This window comes from Vanellus vanellus, assembly GCF_965231255.1.
Source record: "Vanellus vanellus genome assembly, chromosome: 19".
Taxonomy (NCBI): domain Eukaryota; kingdom Metazoa; phylum Chordata; class Aves; order Charadriiformes; family Charadriidae; genus Vanellus; species Vanellus vanellus.
This window is the reverse complement of record NC_138924.1, coordinates 8,638,109-8,659,635: the sequence shown is the minus strand read 5'-3', so window position 1 is coordinate 8,659,635 and position 21,527 is coordinate 8,638,109. Positions and strand designations below refer to the sequence as shown.

At 41.6% G+C, this 21,527-nt stretch overlaps 2 protein-coding genes across 2 annotated transcripts; one reads left to right on the top strand and one right to left on the bottom strand.

The window, feature by feature from the left end:
* Positions 1–2,060: 2,060 nt before the first annotated feature.
* Positions 2,061–10,761, bottom strand: SHPK (sedoheptulokinase; the record flags this gene model as incomplete). Its single annotated transcript, XM_082492992.1, has 7 exons — positions 10,584–10,761; positions 9,225–9,366; positions 6,278–6,461; positions 4,930–5,082; positions 3,641–3,816; positions 3,335–3,535; positions 2,061–2,455 (listed from the first exon to the last, which is right to left on the bottom strand). The coding sequence occupies exons 1-7, from the start codon at positions 10,758–10,760 to the stop codon at positions 2,061–2,063; spliced, it is 1,428 nt and encodes a 475-aa protein (XP_082349118.1). The 5' UTR covers position 10,761.
* Positions 10,762–11,094: 333 nt separating this feature from the next.
* On the top strand, positions 11,095–18,931 carry CTNS (cystinosin, lysosomal cystine transporter). The gene is made up of 11 exons (XM_082492989.1): positions 11,095–11,328; positions 11,791–11,864; positions 12,948–13,026; positions 14,347–14,431; positions 14,515–14,618; positions 15,618–15,749; positions 16,544–16,643; positions 16,738–16,857; positions 17,924–18,094; positions 18,303–18,420; positions 18,794–18,931. Exons 2-11 carry the CDS (start codon positions 11,801–11,803, stop codon positions 18,922–18,924), a joined length of 1,104 nt encoding a protein of 367 aa, XP_082349115.1. The 5' UTR covers positions 11,095–11,328; positions 11,791–11,800; the 3' UTR covers positions 18,925–18,931.
* The last annotated feature ends 2,596 nt before the right edge of the window (positions 18,932–21,527 follow it).

Genomic DNA, 21,527 nt, shown 5'->3' with positions numbered 1-21,527 from the left:
CTTCATCTGCCTCCTTGACTTGTATTTCTAGTGAAGACGTTATTTCCTTCTCACCAGCAGCGCTCCATTACTTTTTGCAACAGTTGTTGGACGTATCATATTCCATCTCAGCCGGGACCTGGTTTAAAGGTGTAAGCTTATAAGGCGATGTGAATACTTATTAAAATAGGCCAGTAATAAACAAGAAGGAATTTATTGCTTTTTCTTGGGCCTGCATCCAACATGTTGCATAGGCTTTGTTCAACTTCTGTGCCTGAGAGCGATTTAACTGACAAAAAGCCCTCTCCATCACTGCAAATGGAAAAACATCAGCAGATGTGCTAGAGATCTTAAAGATGTATCCAAAGCTGGCCTGCAGGTCAGAGGCAGTCTTGCCTTCACTAATAGAACCTAAAACCAGGCCACAATTTTACCAACTTCTGGAAACAAATACCACTTGATTTCACGGTTAACAACATGCTGGCATAGTATTATCAGCTCTTTCCAGTTGTTTAATAAAAATGAAAGCAGATCTGCTGATACAAAAATATTTTCAAATAACATAAAAGGGAAAACAACATATAACAAATTCAGACGTTTAACAAAACCTTTAGTCTATACTTTCTCTGTAATTCCTATATATGCCAGTAGATCCCTAAACACTGCAGGGAATAGATGCGTGGAGGGAGGGTGGAAGGAGATGGAAATTAATCCACCTCTGTAATTAAGCCCTCAGAAATCAGAACAGCTTTCCCACTACAAACATGAGTTAGTCCTGATGTTGCTAATGTGCAAGACAAGAATACACTTCCGTATTTCAGTTGAAATACATGCTTCGAAGTAATGAAATTGTATCTAGATAACATGAAACTATCTTACTTCCCAGTCTCATTTGAGCAAAAAAGGTGTACATCCATTTTGTTTTAGACAGATAAAGTATAAAAGTAAACCTTAAAAAAAAAAGAGTAGGGGGAGAAATAAATTTTAAGAGCATAACAAGGGACAAAAACTTGGAAATTTTAAGGGAAATCACACGAACAATACTTAACATTAAAAAGATTAGAGTCTAGTCTGGCAGCTCCCATATTAAAACTCAATTTGATACAATACATGAAGGGCAGAATCAAAAACACCTTCAGATCAAATATACTGAAATAGCCATGCACTATATTACAAGAACAAATTATTTTTGTGGACCACCTCTCAAAATGCTAATTGTGTTTGGGCTTAAAAGCAAAATCAAAGCTGAAAGAGATGAGAATTGGGCTTTTGTAACTCTGAGTTTGCTAGCTCCTCCAGTTTATCACAAATTCTGACTATTTCAGAGAGGCCCTGATCCACTCTACCACCCCAAAACCAAACATAAAATAATTATGTATGCCAAATAAGGAAAATAGTTACCTCCAACCCTATGAATGTATTTTCCACTTGGATATAAGGCCTGCATTCCAGGCTTCTCCAGCGATGGTACTGGCCTAGCCATGCCTTTGACCTTAATCCACTGCACCCAACCTGGTTAGCCACAAAAAGAATTCTCCATGGTTTATTTTGATTGTTTTGTTGACATTCAAGCCAAGGTTGTATTCCATCTTTTACAGAGACAGCATGCAACATGTGAAAACTGGCATTCATTCTGTGCAAGAGCCACCGAATTCCCCAAACAAGGCTGACATCCTGGTCTGATGCCTGTATATATGTAAGTGCAAGACAGCTTAAGGACAAGAAATTTCTAATGAAAGCATCAGACTAAGTTACAAACAGCTACTCATCTCTCCTAGTCCTTCTAAACATATTTCCTACCAGGAAAATGAGCCTTGCATGAAGTATCATTTTATGCAGAAAGTTAATGGATTTTCCCAGTCACTCAAGTCAAATTTAATGTGATAATTACTTCTCATTTCACAAATGGGAATGACAGAGCAATGAAATGTGTACAGCCAGAATCAGAAGTGGACATTAAATGCAAGCTTTTATTTTCCACTGTAATGAGTGAGATGGCACGTTGAATCCAACTCCAGAAAAAGAGAAGGAAGAGAAAGGAAAAAACATACAGCCATCTTAGGCCATTCCAAACAATGACTTTATTTGCTGTGGAACATCACCATGGCAGCCCCCACAGCAGCATCAACATCCTTCCCATAAACCACAGGGAATGGAAAAATCCTTTCCACTTCCTGCCTCAGCACCTCGTTCCTGGCAAGGGCACTTCCACTCCCCAGAATCTTCCTCACTCCCGTCTCCATCAGGCGCTGCACAGGTAACATGGAACAGAGGTTTTCAACGATGCCACGGCACAGAGCTCTGGTTACGTGACCCAGGGAGAGGTCAGAGATGGCAATATTGGTCACTGATGCCAACTGCTCAGGAACGTGTCTCTCTCCAAATATGGTTGGGTGGACTGAGAGTTTGCTGTCGTTTTGGGCCAAGGCTGCTTTGATTATCTTTGTATAGATGGCAGGCTCCTGAACCTGAAGTCCTGCAGACGGGAAATATCATGTTACTAATCTGAGGGGGTCTAGTGTATCTTACAAGCGGAGACTTAAAACGGATCCTGATCCACCCGTTCAGCAGAGTATTATGTATCATTTTCCTGTCCCAAAGGTAATTGTTTTTCCAGGATTATGACACACAGTTCTCCCATTCAATTGTATCTAGTATCTGCAATACTAGAAATCTTTTTCTGATTACAGAAACTGCCTGTTCTGATAATACGGCTACTCCACTTTGCTTATACTGTGCTAAGTTACACCAACCAACCTCTTTAAAGGCACTAATGGCAGACTTCAGCTTCAGTGGCTGGATTGCACGTGAATGCAGAGTTCACTTCAAGTACTCACTGAAACAACAATTTCGGAGCTTACTTCTGTATTGCAAACCCAAGAGATTATTAAAAAAAAACTGTGAAGACCATGTTTAAAGCACTTAGAAGATATTACATGAGTTTGAGTCTTAAAATCCATGAAGGTGCTGCAAAATATGCAGCAAAAGGCAACTGATCTAATCAAGGGACACTTTTGGACTGCAGTAATACAAAATTAGAGGGTGTCCTCATATTTGTTGACCTTTCCTTTTGGAAAACAACTTGCAAAAACCAATTCTCTTGTGTTCTTGAAACAAAAGAAACCCCAAAACCTAGAGGCAATGAGAATGTGGAGTCCAAGCACAACTGTCCCAGCATGTTCATAAGTTTCAGCAGGAAATTCCAAAGATCTAGGAAGCATGACCCAAGAGTTACATCCTTGTTCCTTATATGGCATGACAAAACAGCTTTAGGCTTGTTCCTTTGCCTTAGCTTCCTTTTAACCTTGCTGATCAACCTCAGTTTTAAGCTTTAACTATCCTTGAAATAGCTTACCTAGCTCTTCAGTCCACTGTGCCACCATGTTCACAAATGTTGCTAGCACATTGCCTCCGTTAAGTGATGCTGCCACTGCCAAGTAGTCACCATTGAAGTAGGGAAAATAAGTAACAGCTGAGGAAGGATCCGGTGTCTCTGGAGGCTGGAAACCCGGAGGCATTGAGATAGTCAGCTGAGCAGAGGTACTGATATTAAGAACTAGAACACAAGAGAGGGGGAAGAGGGGAAAAAAATCAGGGGTTTTCTAGGCTAGCCTGAAGGAGGACAATGAGAAAACCAAATAAGATACCAAAATGATCATACCTGCATCGGTCCTCTCAGTCAGACAGGAATAAACAGAGCATTGGAAATCTCCCAGAGCAATTCCTACTTTTGCTCCTTTGGGTATTCCATGCCACTTACAGATTGTCCTGCCTGCAATACTGCCAGGGTCTCCCACCTCTGGAAGCAAGTGAACAGGAAAGCCGGATTTTTTCAATCTGCAATCAGAGCAATATTATTGCAGGAAAGCAGTGTGGGAATGTGCGGCATGACAACAAAGACCTCTCTGAAGTCACAGATGAACCTGGCCATACATTTGTGGCTGCTGGATTTATGGATGTTTTCACCTATTTAGAAAGCTTTGTCTTGGACAGGGCCAGCATTACAGTTCAACAGCCTGGGTAAACTAGAATAGTCTAGAAGAATAAATAGCTTTCCTTTATATGCAATCTGACTACCTGAGATTATACAGCAGTACATGTTTGGCAAGTTGAACCTATTGATGTCATATGGACAAGCAGTTCCAGGGCAAAGGGACAAAAACAGCAAAAAAATGCAACTCGTAAGTGTCAAAGAACTTTAAGCTGTCGTGCAGTTAGTGGTTCAAAACCAAATCACAAAGTTAAGTCCAACAAACCCCTTTCACAATCAAACTGCAAGATACATTACATTGCTACAGCAACACCACCAGATTAGTAAAAGTTCAGTAGGCCAAATGCAAGTTTCTGTTACTCTTTCATACCTTCATGAGCAGATCTTTTCACCTTGGAGTCCTGGCCTAACCTAAGCCCTGAAATATATAAGGCCTTAGCGCTCAGCCCTGAAAGAGCAAATCATTAAAATAAATAAGTAAATGAATAAACAAACTGATTCCCTATAAGACTTCCTGTAGCCTAATAACTATTAGGTATTATCACAAGTAAGTCTCAGTAGTTATGAAGGACATCAGTTGAAAGAATTAGAGAGTAATAACTGTCTTTTACCATCACAGAGGTAACACCTTGGTTGCAGCATGCACTTGTCCAACCCATCCCACCATAGAAAGGGAGAGAACAGTTTGGTATGCAAAGCCTCACTTACGAGTCTCTCAGCTCTGCTGTCCTAGGTATTTCTAAAAATACTGTGCCAAATTTTATATAATTTAAACATATATACCTTACAAACCAGAACAAACTCTCAATAGCTCGTCAGTAGAGGACACATCACAATTGATTAAGAGTAACTTTCAATCACTTTTTATCTGTTGCACATTCATACTTGGGGTCCAAGAGGTGTTCACATTGCCTGACACAAGCAATCCACAAAACCCACTGAATGACCATAGCACTTACATGTCAGCATTCCAGCTTTTGTTTCTGGAATTAAAATATCCCCAGCTGGCAGCATTCTGGATGGACATGAGTGGCTTCTTCAGGTCACACAACATGGCAACCACATAGTCATGGATAGTACCAGCTGCATCATAAGACTTCAGAAAATCTGGACTTTTAAACAAAACATTTTAAAAACAAAAACAATGAGGGATGCTTTAAGGCAGTAGGAGCAAGATTACTTCTAGACATGTATGGTCCCACCTAAAATTGAACAGCCATCTCAGTGATCAACCTGCATTTTGTTGGTTTGGTTTGGTTTGTTTTTTTTTTAATGAAATTTGTTTTTCAAGCTGTTAGCACAGCAGCAATACTTAGCTTCTGAAGGAAAAAGGAGAGACAGCAGCTTTAAAGAATGACTTGTCTAGGTTCAAAAGCACACCATTGCAAAAGTTACCAGGAAGGTAATAAATATTTGCACCAAAAAATGTCGCTTTGTTGATCCTGGAGCATTTGATAAAAATAAGTTGCAGTTGCTCTAGGATCCACAAATTACACGAATGGAAACGTACCAAATGGTGGAACAAAACAAAGCAGCTGGACTCATGAGTTATACAGTTCTACAGCAAGATCATGCCACACTCCATATATTCGCTGGACAGACACTGGAAGAAACCACGATCTAATAAGTTTATCCCCATTTATTGAACCTGAACTCGTTGCAGAGGAAGACATCGGCTCTTTGACAAACATAGCAACTGCAGGCGAAACCGAAGAGCAAATCTTGATGATGCCAAGTCATGAGTGAAAAATTATATCCTCTGCAAACATGCCACAACAAAGCAGATCATTCCTAACACCTCATAAGGATCTCAGTGTCTAAGGAAGGAAAGCACTGAAATTTAATTTAGAAACTATTTGTTTTAGCATCTGGCAGCAACCAGACACAGCAACTCTGTTACTGGTTTAGGCATGTCTGTACTTTTCACAATCTGCACAAGGGAAATAAAGTGTTCAAACTGCATTAGCAGAGCTTCTCTGAGCAACAGGATGGACTAGACTTATTCTACGATACTTTGAGGCGTATGTTACTATACAGTCAAAAGCTTTTCTTTTTATTAAAGAGATCTGTAGTATCTTTATGAGGTCAGACACTCCTGTGTGCTCAGTTGCATACAATTTATATTGAATACTGCCATTTTAAATATTCTTTGACTACTTAATTAATATTATGATTACAGAGAAATGCAGCCCTTCAGCCTGTAGTGGCACTAACATGCTACAAGAATACTAATTGTCCCATAAATTCAAGATGAGGAGCTAGCAGTGAAACAGCTTGATACAGAAGCCCTTTTGAAAAACAATGTACCTCTTCTTTAAATACCAGTAGACAGTGGCACATCCAAATCCTGTAGCCAAGCTGATATGTGACTGCGGCAGAGGAAGAGAAGAGAGGAAGGTGGGACTGCAGCGGCCGTCTTGCCAAGTAATCAGATGACTGACCTCCTCTGGCTCAAAGGTAGGACCTGTACCACACTCTGTCCACTTGCAACCTGAAACACACAGTATCCGAGAAGTCCAGTGATTCCCTGCAGTGTAGTCTGCCTGGCATTCTTCATTTCTGGACACTCTTGATAATTTGTCAAATATATTGGAAAAAGAGCAGAAACAGAGCCAGTAGTGATTGTAATCAAATTAATTAGTCATACTTTTCAGCCCCAGATAATGTCATAATGCCAGTCATCCTTTGCTAAAACAGAGAATGGTATCCAGCCTTCCTTCTCTATAAGCAGTCCTAGTGCCTAGGGAACAAGCATCTTGCACCTCAAGATATTAATGATACAACTTAAATAACAGGTGATCCACAAAAAAAAAAAAAAAAAATTGCAGCTCTGCTATGGGACGTAATGAGCTGATATGACATCCCTCACATATAAACCTTAACTGGGATCTACCACATCATGACCTAGAGAATGCTGTATTAGCAATGCACTGCCTATGATGGATAGCACGAAGTTTCATCACCTTTTGAGCCAAAGCAGTAAGAAACCTTGATCTATATGAATTAAGCAATGGACTGCAGAGTATTAGAGTATCCCTCCCCTGTGCTATGCAACAAAGCTTCACCAAAAGTGGAATAGGGTTTAACTCAGTTTTCAGTTTTACCAGTCACGCACATCCCTTTTGAACACAGAACACAACATGTTTGATGAAACCTTCACATTCTTTCACAAGAAGACCTCAGCTAAATTACAGCAACTTCTCAGAGCTGCAGGGAGCCCTCTCAGCAATGTCTTCTATTGCTCCAGTCCAGCACGCAACTTGCTGCCCTGACACGCTCACCACAAGCAGTCCTGCAAAGGCAGCACAGAGTTCTGTCAGAGCAGCAGACTAAGCAGAGGCTGAGCTCAAGCACTGGCATGTGATGTTTGCTAGCACACTTCACGGCACAGCTTCGGCCTCTGACAGCTATTGCTCTCCTAGGCGATGCCTGGCCACAACGTGGAGGTACACGCTGTCTCCAGCTGGCTCTGTAACGGAGGCAACCTTTTGGTTTTTGGCTGGGGATGGGAGCAGAGTTTTAAGCTGTGCTGTGCCACTTGTCCTACAGGTCAGAGAAGAGACCCGGCTGCCTAACTGGCACAAACATAGTTAAAAGAGTCTTTCCTGGGCTGGATACAGGGATTTGAAGTTGCACTCACACAGTAAAAAGCAGCCGTGAAAGTTGGGAAGTAGTATGTGAAACACGCAAAGCAAACACGTACTTTTTCTTGTTCCCTTAATTCCCTGTTCTATCAAGTCTGTTTGAACTGAATTTCCAGTTGGTTTGCTTTTCTAGTTTTAAATGGATTCTAAAAAATATTATTAACCATAAATCTAACCCTAAAGGATGCTATTAAAAATGTAATTTGTGTCCCAAAGTGCACAGATTCACTTAGTCTACTCAAAGCAAATGAGAGCAAACACCCTCTTTCACTTGACAGAAATGAAACAAAAATGGCATGTGGCTTTAGGAAATAAAATATTAACCAACATGACATAAGAATCTATGTCTACTGTGGACTCATGAGGCTTTGTTATGCAGCCCTTGGGACATCTGGAAAGCAAGCAACAGCTCCTTCGGTCCATCAGCCGTTGGATTTCTTTCTTTCTAATCATTTTAGTATTTGATGTGAAATTACAGCCAGTAATGAATAGCATAGTGTCTCTTAAAGCAATTAAGACCCTGACAACTTTTGACAGACAGTGACCAGCACTTTTGGGAAATCTAGTCTGTGGTTTACAATAAATCTTTGCCTAATCTCCGTAACTCCTATTATTATAATACTTGTATAATTGCTCAGATGTGCACATCATAAGGTAAAGAGAAAGAAGACACAGAACCACCTTCTGAAATCTGAGCATTGGACTTCAGTAGGCTTATAGGAAGTTAGCCAAGAAGATAATCTATCCCTATCTCACAGGGCTGGCAATCCAAGGCCCAAATTTTTCAAACATCCTCACTGTCACAAAGATTATTTGAGTATTTGCACAATCAAGCCCATGTGACTACCTCACTGCAGCTGATTTTCTGAGGTCTTGGCCCTTCACTCTACAAGTAGCTGAGCATTCAGAATTATGCCCATATAATCCTTTTTCAGCTCTTACTAACAGAAGCATAAGCAGTGAGATAAATGCAACACGACAGTCTATGACTTGCTGGGGAAAAAAAATGCCTTGAGAGTTTTTGGGGGAGAAAAAAACCCAAAAAGACTGAAAACATTGTTTACTGAACTTTAATTTTTGTCCTACTATACTTTCAAACAGCATTTCAAAATAGCATAGCGATATTCACTGTTGGATAGCTACTGCTACGCGCATTCTAACATAAAGATCAAGCTACTGTAGAATCGTTAGAAAGTATTGAGATACAGGGCAACAGCTAGTTAACTGTTTTATGAGGTGAATAATATTCCCCCCCAAACACACAAAGTCATTCACATGATGTAGAAGTTCTTTCAACTGGCAGCAGATAGCATATGATGGACAAACAATTAACAAGCCACAAATACATTATTCCTCCTTCATATTAATAATTGTGCTGACTCTGCAGGGATTTCATAAGACTAAATCTGTGTAAACAACACGATTAAATATATTCAGTAGCTGAAATTACAGTAATTAAAGCAAAATTCCCACAGAAGATCATCTGTTAATTCTGTTTTACAGAAGACCAAAGTGAACATACAGCAGTTTCCCAGACATCACTTCAGTGTTAAAAATTTATTTTCTGCATTGTAATACTCTGAACAGGAATGCCAAAGAACTGATGTTACCTTTATCTTTTTTCCAAAATACAATCCCGTGCATTTGTCCTGAAATGCCAATGTGACTGACTCTTTGAAGCTGCTGCTGAGGTAAAGCAGCAAGGCATTCATTCAACGCTCTTATTATTCTGTGAACATTCTGCTCCATTCCCTGCAATCATAAAGCATTATTCTGAGCATGAAACCATTAGGATTCACTCAGTGTATTTATTAAACAAGGCTTCTCTAGTGAGAAGTGAAGAACAGAATTTATTTAGCTTAATAGCATGTTAATAGCATATTAAAATAACATTGACTTCTAAACTGAAAAAAAAAATGCAAAAAAAAACCATAAACCCACAAAACCTAAAAACCAGTAACAGCAAGTTGAGAATTATAGTCTCTTAAACTGAAGGCCAAATAATTCTTAATTTCCTAAGTTATCATACTCAAATACACCTTTAAAAAAATCCATTAACGCTCACTACATGCTTTCATTAGTTCACCTTATATATTGCTCTTCTTTTTCCTCACAAAGAGGATTATCTGCACGTTCTAACTGGCATGCAGTCTCCCTTACACCTTCCTAAAGCCCCTCCGTATCTACTCACTGTTGATTTTAATGATGCTAATACCTCATTTCTGGTTATTCTATTCCTAGAACTACCCATCAAACTGATCTACTCAGCAAACTGACCAAATTGTGCCACAAGAGAACCCGTAATCCAGCTTTCACACTTTTGAAGATTCAGATTACTTTGTGATAGACCAGTATGAAGATTACAAGCAAAAGTATTCAAATATAGTCTACATATAGATGTGAACTATTCTGCACATACATACTTTTGGCTGCATAAACATGACTGTAGGGAGGAGGGCTGGCCTGTTTGGTATCTTTGCTCAGAAATTAGCCCCTGGACTCACTGCAATACTAGGCCAGAGGAATGTTAATACACACTTAACACAATGCATGTAAAGATCTTTAACAGGTGTAAATGTTCCTGGTTATTTCCACAGGGAATTTCTAGTGATGATTCAGTCTCACATTAAATTGCAAAACACCCTTCCAGTTGGCAAGTGGCTGTTGTTTCCTGACTGGAAGCATCAAAGACAACGTCGTGGTTCATGACAGAATAGCTTTAGATCGTTTTATGCAACTTCCCAAAACCTGGGCCTTTCTTAAAACAAGCAGCTTTACTTGACTTTCTTGAACAATAAACAGAAAGCATTTTAATTTTACATCAGACATCCAGACACATGCAGCAACCATCTCCATCATTCTAGGCACGAAAACAACCCAGGAAAGCCACTGAAATCTGCATAATGTAGCCATGACAAAGCAAGGCTGGGATCCTGAAATTGCCAGCAATGCTATTTGCCACCCCTTACCTGTGGTCCAGCTTCCAGGCTACTGGTGTGTGCCTGCGTCTCCCTGGAGCAGCTGTCTGCCACCACCTGCCTTTGCTCTGCCCCTACTAACAGGGCTGCCTTAACCGACGTTGTGCCCAGGTCTATGCCCAACACACAGGCAGGAGCAGGCCTGCCCGCTGCCTCGTTGCCCGCCATGGCCACAGGGAGAGGGGATTGCTTTTACCTTCCCCACCACACACAGGTCTCTATGTGGCGGCCAGACCAACACCCACCATGCTGAGCCCCACACTGCTCCTTGCCGCCACCGAGGGAGCACCTGCCTCAAGAGCCAAGGGTGCCGAGGGCACAAGCCGTGTGGGCTCCCACCCCAGCACCACGCAGGGACTGGGCCGGGAAAGGAGCCTGGACTTTGCCCTCTGGCTGAAGATGTCTCCCCTCAGCACTCCCTGGGCACTATCCCTCCATCTTGAGCGTGACAAACTGTCCTTTCCCCAGCCTTCCCCGGCGACCTGCGCAGCTTTAAACGAAACTTCAACAAACTTAACAAAACGAGAAGCCCTCCCTCCCCTCACAGCTCTCCCTCCTCACACTGGCCGGCACCAGCTCAGCGCTCAACCCGCTCTGCCACACCCAAGATGGCACCCGAGGGCGGCCGCAGCGCGGTGGGCGCTGGGCGGGGAGTTGGTAGGCGGCCGCCTCACGTGAGAAGCTGAAAAGGGAAGAGCCGGGGCCGTGCAGGACGGAGCGGCAGCGCTGGAAGGAGGTGGGTGCCTTCTCCTCAGCACCGCTTCCTCGGTATTAGCTCATCCCAAAGCGCGGGGTGACCCCGTTCCACTGTGCCGCCTGAGGGGAGGGTGGCGGGAACTACAAGTCCCAGCGTGCACCGCGCCGCTCTGGCAGCGGCGGGGGGGAGGGGGTGGAGGCGCGGAGGCTGCTGAGATTTATAGGCGGGGGGGGGAGCGAATGTCTCCCTCAGGGGATGGTAGCTCTGTATAGTGGGAGCGGGATAAGTTATGAGGTAAAGATGTCCCGGGGGAGTCTGGGCAGACAGAGGAACTGAAGGACTGGTGCTCTTTTGGGGATGCTGAGGGTCCCTCAGCTGGGCTGGGGTCCGTGGTGCTGGGGAGGGAGCCATTTGCAGGGAGCTGCCAGCTGAGGGGATGGGCTGGTGTCCCCTCAAAACACGTGGGTCTTGAGCAAAGCGTTTTCCCTGCTTTTCCTGCAGTTCTTCCACCATGAGGATGCCATACCTGCTCCCTGCTCTGCTGTACCTTTCGCTTGTGCTGCTGGGGCCTGGTGGTGAGTGTTTGGCCATCCCAGCTTGGGCCCACAGGGCTTCCTGGGCAGGGGCCAGGTCTGAACTGATAAGGGGTGGAAGAGCGCTGCTCTGCTGTATTCACATTACGCCTCTCTGGGGAGACCTGTGCCATGGTTCCCATCAGCTCTTCTTTCACACATTACCTTTGATTTGGTGTGCATATGTACAGTCAGTGCTATGCTGAGGCACTGATGTGATGGAGCATTTGCCTTGTGCTCCAAACTCGCCCTCTGCAGAAGCAGATTAAATACTGTTTGTGGTACAGTCAGTGATGAACTGGGGAGCTATCCTGCACTTAAATAACTTAAGAACACTGTGTAATATGTGGCAACAAGAAAAAAAAAAGTGTCCACGGCAACCTGTTTATCTCTCTATTTCTGGCGTTATTTTTATGTAGTTTTTTTGTTCTTCCTCTTGTCTCTTGTGTCCTTTAAACATACAGTGAATAAAATAGACTTGGATTCCAAATGTCAAAATTGTTGACACATGAGCAACTTACGGTTTTGATATCGGTTGTATTGGAACTTGGAGTATCTTAAAGCGTGATGTGGTACAAAGTAGCTGGATTGTTGTAAAGTGTACCCTTTAATGGCAATATTTCACTATAGTAAGGTGCTTGTAATTCCTGAAATGTTAGGATAGTAAATGTTCAAGAAAAACATACATCTGTGTACCTCGCTTGAATTAGTGACACAAAAAGCAATTTTAAACTAAACTTTGGAGATTTATGGCTCCTAAATTACTAGAATCATATCAAGAAACAATTAGTGTGGGTTTGAAGTATGCTATAGCCTTCTCTTAGCATGAACTTTTGTTGTTCTTCAAACATTTAAATTGTTTCCTTCTAGCACGTTCAAGTGACAGTTATTTACTTCTCCTTTTAAGTTGCTTAGTCGCCTTGAAATAAACTCTAGTCCCTTTGCTGTTTATCATGTATACTAATTCAATAGACAAAATGCCTATATCACAAAAGAAAGTAGGTAGTTCTGAAGGAGCTATTCATCATTCATAGTAATTGAGATTTGTGTGGGTTTTCTCAGTTGGTTGGGTTTTTTCCCCCCCAGATGGAGTCGTCATATTCTCTGTCCCTGAAGTGGTTTTGTTAGAAAGTGGAAGTTCAACAAACGTCACTATCTCTCTGAGGTAAAATCATGATTGCATGTTTATTTTCTCTTTGGAATGGGGGACAAGAAAGCAGGTAGGACTTGGCTATGTACTTAAAGCTACCATGCAGACTCATTTAACTGTTCATACAGAGCAAATCTCATTGGTGTGACTGGCTGCTTCTAGACTATTACATTGCTTAGTACCAGTATCGACCAAGATCGTGCTCACAAACAGCCTTGTATGGTTGGCTTCTGACAACATCCCATGCCATTTGTCAGGGAAGTTGAGCAGGAAAAGATGTTTTATACTGTGTGCCCTATATTAGCTTACTGAACTGTCTTCCATAAGTGAACCTACAGTTCCTCCATTTCTAAAAATTGATGTTTAAGAGAAACTTGCATTTCCTGGAGGGATCATAAAAAAAAAAAAAAAAAAAACAACAACAACAAAAAAAAAAAAACAACAAAAAACACAAACAAACAAAAAACAACAACAACAAAAAAAAAAAAAACCCAACTTTATCAAGCAAACAGAACTCACCATTTCTAGCAAAGAAGTGTAGCTACTCCAAAGTAGGGGCTGGTGCACCATAGTCTCATTGTTAATACAGTGCATTGTTTACTGTGGTTTTGCTATGTCAGCCTCTTCCCAGGAAAGGATTGTTAAATGCTCCCCCTCCCCTTTGGAATCTCAAAGTTTGAGTAAAGGGAACGGTCAGATGAAAATGTAAGAATTGTGATAAAGAGGAAAAAAGCAAAACATGGCTGTAACAGTCTAGAACTTTTGTTTTTGCAAAGAAAGATGTGGTACTGTAACCTTGTTCATGGACAAGTACAGGCACTTGAACCTTAGGATATTTGAAGTACTGCTGTGCAATTAAACCTCCTAGACAAATGCTCAGTGGAGTTCTCTGGGAAAGCTGTGCAAGACTACGTCGCTTGGAGGGTTTTTGTTATTTGAGGGGTTTTTTTTGTTTTGTTTTTATCTTACTGCAGTGCTAGAATTTCTGCCCTTCATCACCCAAGCACATGTCCATCATTTCTTCCCCTTTACCAGCAAAGAGTTAACAAGCACAATGATAGGATTCTGGTGGCAGTGCTCTGCCACCTGTGTGGAGAAGAGGGAGGTAAAATATGGCCATGTAACTGTCCAGTGCTTATCACTGGTTCAGATAAAAGAAATAGTACAAATACTTTGGTGCTAGTGTTCCTCGGAGTTCTGGGTAGGTATTGTTGTGTGTGGATTGTTCATTATGTTTGCCACAGCCGTGAGGATTTAGCAGATACTCTCCCGTAGTCCTGAAGCAATCTTTGTGAACTCTGGCACCAGTCTAACTTGCCTTTTCTGCCTTCGCAGGGCTCCATTAAATGAGACACTGGTGATAACACTTAATATTACACACTCGTCAAAACACAGCACTATTGTTGAACTGCCTGATGAAGTAAGTGACGGAACAGACTTGTGACCTTATGCAAAAGCCTACTGCCACTATGGTGCAACTCTTCCCTCCATTTTGCCTTGCAGGTACAATTGCCTGCGGGTCACACTAAAGCAGAATTCCAAGTGAAAGCGGATGATGTTGGACAAGTAACAGTTTATCTTTATACCATTAATTCCAACTTAACTGGGTGAGAAACTGTTTTTTAGTTCTACTTACTATCCTAGAGCTTCCTAAACTTCAGGGTAACTATTCCCTTCTTATAGTTAAATAGTTAATGGGACACGGGTGATATATCATTGAGAAAACGTGGTGACCCTCCAGCAATCCCCAAGGTATTCAGATAAATACAGGGTATGGAAGCAGAGTGACAGTCTTGGTATTTTAGATTTCATTACTAGATGACTGTGAGTTCTCATGGCTCCTAGTCTGGTTTTAATAACCCCTCCCAAAAGTATCAAAACTACATGTCAGCTTTTCTGATCCAGGAAGCATTTGGTTGTAAATGTCCAGTGGGATACTATTCTTACTGTGCAGAACTTGTTTTGGAGTGCTAATAGCCTGACACAGCTGTACACCCACGTCACTACCATAAGATAGAGGTGCTTTGCTTTCTGGATAGGGGAGCCCTCTTTTCACAGATGCCAGTCCTCCCTAATAGGAAAACAGTCAAGCAGGATGGAGAAAGCTGGATTGTATTTCCTTGTTGCCTAGATGCTACTGAGCAACAGGATACTCCTGTTTTACTTCCTCGTTTTGCTTCTGCTTTTAAGATTCAAAGCAAATGCAGAGGTAAGCACATGAAATGCTTAACAGGACAGGCATGATCATGAGGCTTTGCTGGCAGAGCGTGAAAAGTGAAACTCTGCTCTTGCATAACAGACCTCGTGCTAAGAGAGTGGAAGCCATAGGCACAAGATAACCTTTTTTGAAGATTTCTGTGGTAAAAGGATGGAAAGGAAAGAGTGAGGCAAGAAGGAAAGGGCAATTTGAGGGTAGGAATGGGAGATGTCCTAAACAACAAGGACACTAAAGAAAAGGGGAGCAACTCAACTGAAACCAACTCTGAATCTCTGTTGTCTTGTCTCAACACCTGGACTCTGTTTTCTCTCAAAGCAGAACAAGGCAAAATCTGCTGAAAAAAGTGTGAACAGACAAATTAACTAATTTTGTTTGCATTAACCGTCAGACCTAGGATTCAATTTCAAGTGATTCATAGCATCATAGTGAGATATGCTGATGAGGTGATTGGCTGGATCTATTTCCTCGCCTGGTCTATCTCCTTTTATCCTCAAATCTTTGAGAACTGGCGACGAAAAAGGTAAGGAGACTCAAGATGCATTTGCAAGTCTCTTGCGGACTTCTGCAAATCATGTTCCTAGTTTCAGTTACATCCATCTTGGTTATCATGAATTATGCATGGGAAGACTGGGGGGAAAAAGGGCAAGGCAAAGATAGGGCCTGAATAAATGCAGCCCCAGTGAGTTTTTATGCATGCGGGTTGGAAGAAACTAAGTGCATCCTATAGATACCTAAACCTATGGTTTGGCATCCAATACAAAGTTGTGCTAGACACCCATTCCCTTTGGTGTCGTGGTGCCATGTTGTAAACCGTCTGGCTGAGCCAATTGTGATGACCACCTTCAAATATTACGTACCTTGTAAACTGCTTATCCAACAGTTCCTTGCAGCGTTGTCATTAAGCCAGCTTCCCTTAAACTAAGTGACTGTAAGTAGAAATATTAGTATATGTGAAAACTGAAGTATTTGTTTTGGCAAAGATGCACTAAGACGCTTCTATGGCTTCAGGCTGGAATGGTTTTATCAGACTACCTGAGCTTGTGGAGGGGTGAAGTTAAACAGCAGGGACACAACCTTGTCAGCGCGAGTGGTTGTGAGTACCAGTACGTGGCATATGAGGGATATTTCACCTTGCTTCCTGATGAACACACAGCATCATGTTGTCACAATACTTGCAGCTTTGGCTTACATCAAAAATTGCCACTAAATCAGTACATTCTAGGTTCAAGTTGTCCTTGGAACTGCCTGTAATGCTCTGATATATATTTCTCATACTCTTTTTTTTTTTTTTTTTTTTTTTTTTTCCTTCTGTAGTGTTGTTGGACTAAGCTTTGACTTTATAGCATTAAACCTTACTGGCTTTATAGCATATAGTGTGTTTAATGTTGGACTCTTCTGGATTCCTTTAATTAAGGTAAGCATGATTATCTCTTAATACTTGCCAGAGGGTGGGTATCTACAGAAGGGAGTTAAGGCATTTGGCTGGTTTTTGTTTCTCTTAAATTTAGGAGGAATTCTTAGTCAGTTATCCCAGTGGGGTGAACCCTGTGGCTATCAATGATGTTTTCTTCAGTCTCCACGCAGTAGCTCTAACTCTTCTCACAGTAATTCAGTGCTGCATCTACGAGGTAAGTCTCAATGCTGGGCTGACCTGTCAGCTCAGGCAGAGCTCCCTCTGCCGGGCACCTCACCACTCCTTTTGAACTCCAAAGTCCTCTTCATGGCCTTTCCATTGGCCTTTCTAGAAGTCAGGCTTCACAATACAGCTGCCTTTATCTTTCCTGAGCTTGTAGCAACTCCAGTAGGCTTACCTACTTCAGCCTCATGGGTGTCCTGGGCTCATGAGTAAACCCCGTAGGGACTCAAAATAACTAAGGCAAACAGCCAAGTTCATAAAGTTCCCAAACAGATCTCTAGACAGCACATAGATTACAGCTCTGCATAGTACAAATGTTGGTATGTGCTTTGCTGTTTCCTCACTACTTGGAGCTTCCCTCAAGCTAGGACAGTTCCTCAAGGATTCCCTACAATTAAAACTTTCAGCTTTTTTCGATGTCTTCTAAAACAGCTACAAAGGCACTTCTATGATTCCCACCTCTTCTTCAGGTGAGACTGATTGTTGTAATCAGGTGGTTCTTTATTTAACTTCCATTGTAAAAAGCCTCTGATCTGAACAGACATTTTCTCTAGATGGTAACTGTTTCGCTCTTGGGGTGCTTCCTTTGGTGATGCTAGATTTAAAGCTCTAACAGCCCATTTGTCACCACTGCTAGGTGCAATAGTCTTCTCCAGTGAAGAATTAGAAGGCAACCATGAATCTTACCATAATGGCATTAGCAGCCTTTTGCACGTATAGGAGCTCTTGATATCATCAGGCTGAACTCAGGAGATTGTTACAGATGTGGCACCGATAACCGGCATCATGAATACTACTACAACATTGTTCCCCACTTGCTCATGGACAATAGTGTTCCAAAAGATTGATGTTGAATATCGCACATCAGCTCTTGCAAACTGCAGCTGGTTGCTGTAGCCCTTATTTAATCTTAAATTCCCTTGTGGTGTGAGCCTAACTGGTACAACAACAGGTTTGGACTGTGAGCTTGCGTAGTCCTGAGCATATTCTGTATATTACAGTGTGTCTGGGGATGTATCACCTAGGTCAGTCTAAGTGTGTCCGCATTTCTGTTTCAGAGAGCGGGTCAGAAAGTATCCAAAGTTGTTGTCGGACTACTGGCACTTGCGTGGATCTTCACATTTACAATGCTGTTTCTTGCTGCAGCTGAGGAAATGACATGGCTACAGTTCTTATTCTGCTTCTCTTACATCAAGTTAGCAGTCACATTGATAAAATATTTTCCACAGGTAAATCTGAACTTTTCTGCTTTTATATTATATACTACACCCTAAGCCTGTGGTGTATGCTCTTGAAAGTCTGACTAGACTAAACTAGCAATGATTATTTATTAAGGCTTTTAGTGACAAAACCAGTATATTTATAGAAAAGGCTTCTTAAATGTTAATCTCAGAAATGCTTGTACATGACGTGCTGACCGACTTGTTACACTCCCAGGCGTACATGAATTTCCGTCGGAAGAGTACTGAGGGATGGAGTATAGGAAATGTATTACTAGACTTCACTGGTGGAAGCTTCAGCCTTCTCCAGATGTTTTTGCAGTCATACAACAATGGTAAGGCTGGAACTGAGGTGGTGGGGCCTTTCTTAATGGGGTGAGAGAATCCTGCTACAAAGCAGATATGGACTGGTAGGTTATCTTGGGAGAACGATGTTTGTGCTATAGTATGGATACCTGTTCTTATACTAAGAATAAAGAATCTGTTCATATTCCTTCAAGATAGAAAATTAAATAACTGTTCTCGTGATTTCTTCAGAATAGCTATTAGCTTTGCGTAAGATTCACACTAGAGTCAGACTTAAGGTGTGTCTGAGCAGTCCAGGTAATAAACATGAACTTCTCTAATATGCATGGCATAACCTTGTAGTCTTAAGACTAACTCCTCGAGTGTAGTCTTGTCTCAACTCTCTAATTTTGTGTTTGACAGATCAGTGGAAGTTAATCTTTGGAGATCCAACCAAGTTTGGCCTGGGTGTCTTCTCCATCGTCTTTGATATTGTTTTTATGGTCCAGCACTACTGCCTTTATAGGAGACGAGGGTATGAACCTTGTGAATAACATCACTTGTGAAGACAAAAACTTTAAATTGAACTTCCTCTATCCTGGCTGAGGGCTTTCAAGACATCTACTACCAGTTACCAGAAATACTGACTCTGATCTGTTTATACTTTGATCCTCCCTGGTGTGGAATACAAGCTGTTGCCTCACCAGATCCTGATTGCCAGATGCCTTAAAGGACAGCAAGCTCTCTATTCACCACTTGCAAGTGGAAGACTTGTGCCTATTGAAGCTGCAAAGACAGCTTAGCGTGAGCTGTCCAAGCAACACATGGCTCTTCTTCAATTAACAACAGGAAAGCGAAAGACCAGTGATCTCCTTCTGATTGGAAGTGAAGCACAAAGAGTAGAGTTCTGGCTTCCAAAAATTTGAAATCGTGTTTAAGCAACCACTTAGTATCTTAATGTAGTGACTGAAGACTGTCTATGAATCCAAGTGCTGCTGCTGACTCCTCACAGACAGATCACAGCAGAACACCATTCAGGTCGGTTGTTAACAGCTGTAGTGGTACATAAAAGAATAATGAGGTTGGTAGCAAATACAAATATTGGAACCTGAACTCTTTATTAAAAAATACTAAGAAGCAGAAACTGTATTCTTATTTCACTGAAAGCTCTTTTAAAGGTGCTAAGGCAAGTGCTCAGATTTATCTTAATACTTCTAGCGTACTTCTAGTGCACTAAACTTCACTTTACTCAGTTCTACTGACATGCCTTGAATCTTAAACAGTGGATGGTAAAGATTAGTCAAAGAGATTATTTCTAAGTGGATCATATTAACAGCCCTGTGATTAGTTTAAACATACAGGTTTTTTTCCTGGGCTACACATGGTATGGTCTAGGTAGATCAAGGTCTTGAGTTACTTGAGGGTAAGCATTCTACTCCTTAAAAGAACCAGAAGGGAATCCACGCATTTGTACTTGAACAATACTTGAATGCTCCAAAGCTAATTTGTTTCACTTGGCGTCAACCTAAGGAAAACTAGAACTTCTTCTCCCCCTGCTAGAGACCAGAGGTGGTTTGAGAGCTCACTAACACTGCACATACCCACCAGTGAAATCGGACTGCATTGTGGTGATGTAGTCCACAATCCACTTCAAGCCATAAAAGAGGTGTCAGCTGGAGGCATTCAAGTGATGTGGCGTTCTTAGGTGTAAGGAAAAACAGCTCAGGAAATCCAACTTTGTTTTATTGTGTGTAAAATCAAGTGAAACAGCAGTACAAATAGCAGTGTATCTTTATAGTAACAAAAATAACTTCAACTTGAAAGCCTTAAAATTTACCACTGAATTCTTAAGTTACAAAATCCAAAAGCAGTATTGTAGTAATTCCATAGATATAAAAATGGTAAATAGGCATCTGCTGGTGCAGACAGAACAGTCTGAGATGCATTAATTGCAATATACGTACATGGCACAGCAGTAACGTATTGAATAAGTTAGTCTGCCACCTCCTCATGTTCTATTTACAACAGCTTACCTGAAGACTGTTTAAGGAAAGTATAGATATGTATAAGTCAACTGAAGGGGATTAAGAACTCCAGTTCTTGGATAATTGTAAAGCTAGCTGGTTAACAAACCACTAGGATGCTAGATAATTAACTTAGTGTTGCAGCAAGAATCTTAAATCCTGTGGCATGTTGATTTAAACAACTTAGTATCTTATCAGAAGTTTAAATTTGGTCAAGAGGCACTTTTGGAAGTTACTGGCATATTCATCTCTTCCATCCAATAAATTGGCAACTTAAGCAAAGTCTTCTAGGAGACAGAGCAAAATCCACCCTTCCCATTTCAAGTCTGATAGAAGTGGAACAAAGAACTGAAGAATCTACAGCTATGAGCAGCTGTCTTGGTAAGTTCAGCAACAGCATTTTCTTTGGGGCTCCATATTCCTTTCATTTAAACATGATTCATTTGATGTTATAAGTTACTTGGGAACAGGAGAATTAAGGTTTTACACTGTGTAGTGTCCATGAACTTTTAGTGTACTTTGCAGGTATTAACCTAATACTTCTGTGTTACTTAGTTGTTGTCTGAAGAGGCTGCTTTGCACAGGGAATCTTTGCAGTAAACCATAATGCCCCAAACCCTTCAGCACACTCTGTGTAGCTAGCACACAATGTGGGATTAGTACAGTGCTCCACCCACAGCAGTGAGCAACTCTTAATTCTGGCCTGGCACTTTCCTTCGATAGCACGGGAGGACAGGACCGCTGGCTTATAAAAGCTTAGGCACAGCAAACCTTTCCATAGCAGAACCCACATTTCCTCCTAAAATAGGAAGCTTTTGTGCTGCAAAAGAATCCTGACAAAATTAAGGCTTCTCCAGCTGCTTCCTTAGATAAGTAGGATTTGTCCTGTCCTCCTGAAAGCTATAACTACAATAAAGTCTTACCATGTACCTGCAGGGAAGACTTTAGAGAAGCACTCTGCTGAGGGGACTAGAGTTTTACTACTGCCAGTTAAACCAGAGAAAGGAGAGAAAAAAAAAAAAGTGTTTACCACAGTTAGGAACATGCACTCCTTCCAGACAACCTGATCAGGTCTAGTGTTTGCTTCCTTGCTTGGTATCAGTCTATGTATCTCCCTCCCCAACCCCTCCCCA